The sequence below is a fragment of the Cucurbita maxima genome, unplaced genomic scaffold, assembly GCF_002738345.1.
Source record: "Cucurbita maxima cultivar Rimu unplaced genomic scaffold, Cmax_1.0 Cma_Scf00679, whole genome shotgun sequence".
Taxonomy (NCBI): Eukaryota; Viridiplantae; Streptophyta; class Magnoliopsida; order Cucurbitales; family Cucurbitaceae; genus Cucurbita; species Cucurbita maxima.
The window spans coordinates 1-10,350 of record NW_019272695.1 but is presented as its reverse complement, the minus strand read 5'-3'; the positions used below and the strand labels follow the sequence as shown (position 1 = coordinate 10,350).

Genomic DNA, 10,350 nt, shown 5'->3' with positions numbered 1-10,350 from the left:
ATTGATAGACAACAATATGATTCCTTTATAGATTGTTGTTTCGAAATTTATTCCTATGGTTTATAACGTAACATTTTAAAAAAATGATAATTGAAGGACATTGTTTTTATATTTGTTGGCACACCGTCTGGTGTTAGCTGATATCACACATCGATTGGAGAGGGGAACAAAACATTTTTTATACGTGCATGGAAACCCCTCCCTAGTAGACGCGTTTTAAAACTGTGAGACTAACGGCGATACTTAACAGGCAAAAACGAACAATATATACTAGTGGTTGACTTGAGCTATTACATTTACGATTCGAACAATTGTGTTTGGTCAAGAAAAAAATGTCTCAACCCAAACTAATTCAATCTACGAACACCCTTACCCGTACTCAGTCAAGCTCTTTTAGCCCTATTTTCGAGGAGTCAAACTATTTATCTTCTTCTTGAGCTGCATTAACTCAACGATATCAATCTATTCATTCATAACATGGTATTAATCTATATGTAACTCATTTAACGAACAAATCTTAAATAAATAAATAAAAAACACGAACATTTGATCTTAAAATTATTAAAAAAAACAAGTTGGAAGACAAATACCTTGAAACAAACATAGTTTTATAGGCCAAAGTTAAAAGAATATTGAGAGTATTTAATGATGGAATCCACATTGTGTTTGGAACATATAGTTTGAATATTGGCAATGGCAGTTTGCAAATCATACAAAAATACATAAATTAATGAAAAAAACATAACATAAAGTCCAACAGTTTGGTCAGAGGTTTGAGATCATGTGGGTTTTTTCAACTGCACAAACAAACCATAATCTCTCTCAAATCTTATTTGTTTGTTCTAAAAAAATATGTTTTTTTTAAAATAGTAATAATTGTATAATTCTTATTTACCGACGTGGGATCGAGGTCTAAAACTTTGATTATAAGAAAATGAGTACGATTATGTCCTTTAACTCGTGGGGATCAGCTTTGAACGAGGTGGAAAAACTCTATTTTAACGGAAAATGAGGGAGAAAGTGGAGAGAGATTTCTCCCCGTAAGCTAAACGATGTTGGGGACCGAGATTATATTCTCAACTTCGACACTGAGAGGTTTAGGGTTTAGGGTCTGCTAAAATTCCTACCTTACTATATTCTACCTCAATAATTTTTAAGTGCAAAAGGCTACGTTATAATATTGAAATTTGTGTTCGTAAGAATTATGTTGAGTATTATATATGATGTTTATCGAGCTCAAAATCTTTGAAGAACGAGTATGGGTCAAAATCCTCTATCGGAGTGTAACAACGCCGATTTCCAAAGGGTTCCACAATATTTTGGCTGATCCGACTTGGGTTTGATATGTTAGGATAATTTCCTACTAGTTTCAACTCTTCGACCGTTCAAGTGGAATGAGGGACCTCCGTTTTATAGTAGAGTTCAACTCCCCACTTTCTCAACATACCTGATGTGAGATAACTTTTTTTTTTTTTGGGGTCATTACATGGAGATTGTCTCGTTCGGATTTCGATTTCTACAATCTGAACTAGTTTTTGGATCAGGTGATTAGCCAACCCGTGCATTCCCGACCCGAATAAAAAACATTATTTGTGGATGATGAGAAGGGAAAAACAAAAAGAAGAAGATAGATTCAATGGAAGTGAAACTAAAAAACATGAATTAACATTAATTAAGGTTGATATGATGAGATTTGAAAGCTAATTTAAAGTTTATGGAGAGATTACTGTCTACCAAACACTTTGTCTCATACTATGAATTCATGCTCTGTTTTCTCAAATGTCTTTGCCTCCATGCACCCAACCTTAACCTAAAAAAATGGTTTAATTTTTTTTTAAAATTAATTTTCTATTTTTGTTTCTAATAAATTTATAAAATTTAATTTTGCATCAAATTTTCCATTTTAATTTATAAAAAATATTACGATGAATAAGAGAAAAATTAAAAAATCTATTAAATACAAAATTTAAATTTTAAAATTTATTACATATCTTTTTACTTATAAACACCTTTTTAAAGTTTAAAATTTCTATTAAATATTTTTTTAAAGTTTAGAAATTTAAAAACTAAATTTATTTTTATTAGATTATATACCCTCAATTATACTTTCAATAAATCTAAATTTAGTGTTTCAAAATTAAATTTCATCCAAATTAAATAAATAATAATAATAATTTTCATGCAAGAAAATATACTTTTACGTGAATATAATATAATGACTCATAAATAATATATATATATATATATTTAATAAAAATAAAAAATAAACTAGTCCTAGGGATTAAAGTTAAAATTTATGGAAAGAATAAAAATTAAAATTAAAAAATTAAACCAAATTTATTTTTTTTATTTTAGCAATTTTTTTTTTCAATACTTAATTAGTTAATTATATAGAAAAAATATATTTATTATTTTATTATTATATTTGCTTCAAATTTTTTTCATCTAACTCCTTAGTTCTAGATTCATCTGTGGCCATGCTTGTGGGGACCACATTTTGTTTGTTGAATTACTTATTTATCCTTCTTTATAGTCACTGAATGCATATTTAACTTGGACTTCGATGGTAAATTCGATCCTTATATTTTAGTTTATTTACAATTTGGTCCAAACATTTTCAAATATTAATTTCAATCTCCATTAGCATTCTCGTTACGAAAATATATCAATAAAAATAAATTTTAAAAGATTAAATTTTGGATCATATTATATTAATCATATTTTAAATTATTAATTCATTCAATGATACTTTAAAATTTGATTATGTTATTTTTTTAAAAAAAAATTATTCGTTTATGAAAATATAATATTTGATAGTATATTTTATTTTATTCTCTATATTTAATTAGTTTATATTTGTTTATGAAAATATAATATTTGATAGTATATTTTATTTTATTCTCTATATTTAATTAGTTTATATTTTTTTTATTAGTAGATATTAGTTTCTAGCCTCTATCTTATTTAAAGTTTATGAATATCAATGAAAACATTCTTCTGATCTCAATTCTATTTCTCGATCTTAACAATATTCGAACCTTTGTATTATAAACAAAACATTCTTCTGATCTCAATTCTATTTCTCGATCTTAACAATATTCGAACCTTTGTATTATAAACTAAATTAAAATCTTATATATAATATGAACTAAATAAAAAAAAATTCAAATATTAACATTAATTTTATTCTTAAATTTTTAAAAATATTGAATAAGTTGAATTATAAAAAGTATCGAATAGGTTGTAAATTTTTTTATAGCTCGAGATTATATATATATATATATATATATATATATATAATCAAACTATACAAACTATAATATTAATGTGGTTGAAAAAAAAAGTGATAAATAAAAGAAAAAGATTTGGAATTAAATGCCTCGATTTGCGAACGAATTTTAGTGTAAGATATTGTGGTCCATTGGTAAAGTATTTTGCAAAAAATCCTCGATTTGCGAACGAATTTTAGTGTAAGATATTGTGGTCCATTGGTAAAGTATTTTGCAAAAAATTAAATAAAAACAATAATATTAAAGTAAATTAAAAAAAAAATGATAAAACCATATCTTTCATAAGATTTTATTTATTTATTTATTTTTAATTTTAGAAAATCATCCATTTTAGCTAAAATTTACTTTTTTTTTTTTAATAATAAATATTTATAAGATATCAAATATGTTGTAACTAGCTGAATTATGTTTAAACCAACTATAATCCTGATGTTTTCCGGAGACATGATCAAAATTACTCTCGTTTAGATGTGGTGTCGGTTTATTCATGTATCTATTCTTTAATCGTACATTCCATTTATCTTTATTAGTATGAGACATTTTGGATGAAAAAAAAAAATAAAGTCGTAAATGCTTAGGGGAAAAGTGGACAATATTAAACTTTTAAAAATATCAATTAGTAATAAAAATAAAATAAAATAAAATAAAAACTGCCCCATAGATACAACTAGTTGTTAATTTTTCCATACTCGAATAGTTTTTCCATACACTGTTTTCAATCTCTCACTAAATCTTGCTTTCAAACTCTCTCTCGAAAATCTCTCTCGAAAATCTCTCTAACCTGTTTTCTAGAGCTTTCTCCTTAAATTAGGGTCAGAAGCTCGAGCATACGTGAAAATCTCTCTAACCTGTTTTCTAGAGCTTTCTCCTTAAATTAGGGTCAGAAGCTCGAGCATACGTTGTCTGGTTGTAGGCGACGCGCAAACGTATTGACTTAACTCACTTGTTGCTGAGAAGTGAGTGCTGCACAATCGCAGTCCGCTGCTAGGAAAAGACGGATTAGATTAAAACAAAAGTCTATAAATTTGTTGTTGAATTAGTTACCGTTTCTAAAATTTGTAGGTAAATATTGAATTAAGAAAATAAAAAATAAATAAAATATTGTATATAATATTTAATTAAGGAAATAAAGAAGAGATTAGTAAACTAATTGCACGTTAAATCATTTTGTCTAATGAAGGCTACACCTCACATGGGCTTGGCAACAAAAATTTGAACATCCCAATCTCGTAATTATCTCCAACTTCAGGCCCTTTTTCATTTCCATCCCACTTCAAAATTCCCCCTATATATAAAGCGTTAAACCCAAATCCTCCAACAAATCAAAACAGACGCTCCATTTTCCCTCACTTTCCCGAGAAAATCAAACTCTCCAAATCAGAGAAAATGTCCACCGGAATCGTTAAATCCAACAACATCCGCCGCATCGTCAGTATCCGCCAGATGCTGCAGCGGTGGCGGAGGAAAGCTCGCGTCACCGCCTCTTCTCGCTCCGCCGGTGATACTCCGTCGGATGTTCCGGCCGGCCATGTCGCCGTCTGCGTCGGAAGTAGTTGTCGACGGTTCGTTGTTCGAGCGACGTACTTGAACCATCCGATCTTCAAGAAGCTTCTCTTGCAAGCCGAAGAAGAGTACGGATTCGCGAACCAAGGTCCTCTTGCGATTCCTTGTGACGAGTCGGTTTTCGAAGAGGTTCTTCGGACCGTTTCCCGGTCCGAGTCTGGTCGGTTCTTGAATCTCCCGGATTTTTGCCGCCGCTGCCACGTCGACTCCCCGACTAGTCTCCTCCGTGAATCTCGGCCGTTGCTTTTTGACTTCGCCGATAAATCAGTCTGCTAGATGAAAGGGGACTTATAGAAGATCGCGACTCGGGCTGGTGACTCGGCCGAGTTCAACTGGACTCACTAGACTAACTTTTTTATTTATTTATTTTTTCTTTTGAAATTTGATTTGAATGAAAAAGAGGGAATATTATTATTTACAATATATTTGTTTTCTTTATTTAAAATTGGATAAGCGAGATCAATTAACTCGATCAACTTGATCAAATTGGTCAACTCGGTCCCTCGGGTATTGAGTCAGCTCGAGTCGAATGGGTCGGGTTTGGGATTACTTCTTGTATATGGGTTGCCCATTTCTCACTAATTTATATGAAAAAGTCAATAATTTTATTATTATTTAAATGTATTAGTTACAATATGAAATACTTTTTTAATATAATTCATGTTCGTTATAATTTAAAATTAAATTATAAATTTAAATTTAAATTGTTGGTATTTTTTTAATTTTAAATTAAAATTTTAATTACTTTCCTATTTAATCTACATAAATAAAATTATTAATTGATCTTAATGTGTATGTAAATATTTATAACAATGTCTCAACATAATTATTAATTTAAAAATTTTTGTTAATTATATTGATAATATTTATAAAAATTAAAACTTTATATTTATATCTACATCGATATTTTTATAATTTAATAATTATTTAAAAAGTTGGATATTTGAATTTTGTATTATTATCTTTTTTAAAGTGAATTATGGTGTTGGAAAGAATTGAATTATGTTTTTTGCAAGGGTATTTTAGTCATTTTCATCGAAAGAATTTTTTTTTTTTTTTTTTTTTTTTAGAATTTGAATTTAAATGTTTTACTTAAAATAATTTATTTCTCATACTATTTTTTTTAAAATTCACTTTGAACCAACAAATTTATAAAAAAACTAAAAGAAGTCATAAATTAACTTTATCATTCTTATATTATTTATTTTTTTTTTCATTTTTATATTTTTTAAATTTTCATTTACCATTTTTAATAATTTAAGAAACACAAGAAATTTCATTGGATAATATAAATATTTTTTTTAAAAATACAAATTTATATTTTATATTAGATAATAAAATTTTGTTTAAAAGAGAATTAGCTGTCTTAATCCTATTTTTTATATTAACTATTGCTTTTTAATTTATTTTATTACAATTATACAAACATTTTTACGTCATTTCATTTTATTTCATTATCTAATTATGTGTAGAATTTTTAAAATTATACAACAAAAGAACGTGAGAACGTGATTGGTCGTTTACAAATAAGATCGAAAAGAACATCAGCTATAAACTTACTTCACGATGTCATCATCGACGCTAAAGACAGCTTAAGAATTATTTTCATAATTAATTTAATAAAAAAAAAGTTTAAAAAAGTGATGCTCAATTTTTTTAATGAAAGGTATTGAATTATTGATTTTTGGAGATAAGCTTCGTTTTAATTTAATTTAATTTAATTTAATTTAATTTAATTTTTTGGTAATATGATTGATTATGATTTTAATTTTGGAGATAAGCTTTAGGTTGACAGGTTGATTGAAATGTTCCTAAATTATTGCAAGGTAAATTAAATAAATAATATCCTTAAGGTTTAAGCCAATGATGAGCTGCCACGTAAGATTTAGTGGGTCCATTTGGGAGTCCCACTTTATGGGAATATAAAGCACCTTAATTAGGGTTTGATTTAATTAAGATTAAATGAGGTGTTAGGCCTCTAAATGTTGGGCTTTGAGGCTTTTGTATGACCCTCTCCCTTCAAAAGCCAAGCATCTAAGCCTTTTTTGGAGGCTCCTTTTGAATCCTTTAGACGCTCGGAGGAGAACGAAACACCTTTTATAAGGGTGTGGAACCCTCTCCCTCGAGACGCGTTTTAAAAACTTTGGTGGCCTTGGGGCATTACAAATGGTATCAGAGCCAAACACTGGGCGATGTACCACCAAAGAGGTTCTTCCCTGGAAGGGGGTAGACACGAGTCAGTATGCCAGTAAGGACGCCTACCCCAAAAGGGGTGGATTTGGTGGGGGTCTCATATCGATTGGAGAGAGGAATGAGTGTCAACGAGGACACTAGACTCTGAAAGGGGTGAAGAATTGTGAGATCCCACGTTTGTTGGAGAGTTGGAGAGGAGAGCGAACGAACAAAAATAGTGTTCATATGTCTCGAACTACCCAACCCTAATCCATCTTAGACGGGTTTGAACTATTATAGAAGAACATAGAAAAAGAAGAAGAGAATGCAAAGGTTGACTAAGAGAAAGAAATTAAGAAGAAAGAGACATGGAAAGCATAGACAAGGGATACCCTACCCATCTCTCTCATTTCTATATATTTTAAATTAAACCAAAGTTTATAATTATATAATAAACTTCTTGATCTTCCATATCGTTTCTACGGTTTTAGAAGTTTTAATCTTCTTAAATCATTGAAATAAATACGTAATCGATAGAGGTGTTCATGAGCTGAGTTGGGTCGAGTTAACACATTCTTTAGATCCAATCTAATTGTTCGAGTTAACATATTTGTCACTCTAGTTTATTCTATCCGTTTACGAGAGTGCCCTTGAAGGAATTGTTCGAGTTAACATATTTGTCACTCTAGTTTATTCTATCCGTTTACGAGAGTGCCCTTGAAGGAAAAACCTAAAAATGACAATATCTGCTATCGGTGGACTTAGACAGTTACAGTTCTTCTCCATACAAATCCAAAGTCAGGGTTTAATCAAACAACATGTTCTATCATGATAGGAACAATCCTAGTTCTTGCCCTTCCCAAGTCTGTTTGGTCACATACCGTTCATATTGAATTATAGAAGAGTATATTTTAAAATTAACAAATTTGAAAATAATTTACAATTGTGGGTCATTGTCTAAAGTTTTGTAGGGTCGGTTTTGCTACCCAAACCCTAAAACCGAAAATCTCTCTCGAATAAATCAAACTTGATTATCGGAAGAAAAGACCTAGAGTCAAATAAAGGTAGATAGAAGCACATGCAATACATATAATGATATTAAGTACCTTATCCAACTCTAACCAACCTCATCAAATTTTGTATTTTTTAGGTGTCATGCTTGACTTGGAATTCAACTCGTCAAACCTTTCAAAAGCTCGATTTTTTTTTTCCTTTTCCCCTTTTAGCACATGTTAGGGTTTCAATTAGCATGTTCGGTATAATATCATTTTTTTTTTCCTTTTCCCCTTTTAGCACATGTTAGGGTTTCAATTAGCATGTTCGGTATAATATCAGTTTGACAAACTTGATCGATCAACTTATTTAACGATCAGGGTTACGAATTCCACGACATAAACATATGAACAAAACAACCCTAATTGAACCCGATTTAACGATCAGGGTTACGAATTCCACGACATAAACATATGAACAAAACAACCCTAATTGAACCCGATCAACTTATTTAACGATCAGGGTTACGAATTCCACGACATAAACATTTGAACTAAACAACTCTAACTGAATTAGATCAAGTTATTTAACGATCAGGGTTACGAATTCCATGGCATAAACATCTGAACTAAACAACCTTAACTGAACCCAATCAACTTATTTAACAATCAGGGTTACAAATTTAGGATATGAACGTCTGAAATAAACAGTAGTAGCTCAACTCGATCCGAGTTTTTTTGGTGTTGTTTTTTTCATTGTTTGATTGAAAATGGTGTGTACTTGAGGTGGGACAATGGCCACATAGACAAAAATGGAGAAAGAACATGAAGACAACTGGAAAATAAGAAGGGCATAATAACAAAATTTCCAGCACTTTTGATCTGAAAACTGATTTGATAGACTTGTGAGGACCCTTTTTTGCAATTAAAGCATAATTGCTTTAGACATCTTGTCCCCATCTTATTTAATTCCCGTTTACCAAGAAATATACGTCATTTATAAATATCGATATCTCGATTTTATGTAAATATTCAAAAGTGGGTATGCATCTAACTCAACAAAAGTACGTCATGGATCTTCTAAGCCGGTCTAAGTCCATTATTAGTAGATATCGTTCTCTTTGGGATTTTCTTTTCGGGTTTTCCCTTAAGGTTTTTAAAACGTGTCTGCTATGGAGAAGTTTCCACACTCATATAAAGAATACTTCGTTCTTCTCTCCAATCGATGTGGGATCTCCCACCCTGTGTGACTCGAGCTTAATGACAAGCTGTATTTCAACTGATCTTTTGTGTCTATAGATACTGGAAAAGTAAAAAATGACGAAATTGAAGAACCACATCTCGACCCAGATATAAAAATTGAACTTTTAGGGTTCGACCCAAAAAATTCGGTATTGAGAGATTCACTCATGTTCATAATATCACAACGAAAAGCATCCTAACTTCAACTGAAAACCTTCCGGTCGATATAAAAATTGAATCTTTCAAAATAATCGAAGACGAAATTCTTGTGGACGGAAATAAAAGTAATTGTGTGATGGTGAGGGAGTAGATAATATAATAGGCCAGCAAGAAAAGCACATACCCTAAGGCCAATGGTCCTCTGATTCTATAAAGAATGACAAGAGATTTGTTCTATCAAACTCAGTCCCCATGTAAAAACTAATTGCTTCCATCACCACATGTTCATTGATTTCATTTAATATCTTGTCCTCGAAAAAAACGTTCGTCCACTGAATTTTGTTCGGGTTAGTTTGGGTTGGTTAAAGTTGATTCATTTTTATTTATTAAAATCGTCGTGAGTTAGAAAAACCCTATATTACGGAAACGAACTACTATCCCTTTATTGATTTCATTTATGATTCGGGTTGATTCATTTTTATTTATTAAAATAGTCGGGAATTAAAAAACCCTGCATTACAGAAACGAGCTACCGTCCTTTATTGATTTCATTTATGATGTTCCGTCATAGAGGTGTATTTTTAGGTTTTCTCTTTCTCAACCGATAACGTGGAATTCAGTAGCGTACGAGTTAGCTTTGAGCACACGACGTCATAGAGTAATGAAAATTGAGGTCGGAGATAATAATAATACAAAATTAAGAATATATTAAATATATATATATATATATATTGGAAAATAGTAACAATCATGGGCTTAATTGGTGGGAATTGATCAACAAAATCAATTTCCTCCACCGACTCTTTAAAACAAAAGGTTAAAATAAGTTCCTTTTCTTGTCTCTTTATATTATTGTACCTAAAATAAATAATAATAATAATAATAATAATAACTTTGATATTTATTTGTAAATTAAATTTTTTTTTTTTTTT

The 10,350-nt window shown here is 30.0% G+C and overlaps 1 protein-coding gene across 1 annotated transcript; it reads left to right on the top strand.

Moving 5' to 3' along the window:
• The first annotated feature begins 4,594 nt into the window (after positions 1-4,594).
• Positions 4,595-5,467, top strand: LOC111474792 (auxin-induced protein 6B-like). The gene has a single exon (XM_023119679.1). The coding sequence runs from the start codon at positions 4,677-4,679 to the stop codon at positions 5,127-5,129; it is 453 nt and encodes a 150-aa protein (XP_022975447.1). The 5' UTR covers positions 4,595-4,676; the 3' UTR covers positions 5,130-5,467.
• The last annotated feature ends 4,883 nt before the right edge of the window (positions 5,468-10,350 follow it).

Coding starts and splice junctions, on each gene's coding strand:
- LOC111474792 (XM_023119679.1), top strand. CDS start 4,677: ATGTCCACCGGAATCGTTAAATCCAACAACATCCGCCGCATCGTCAGT.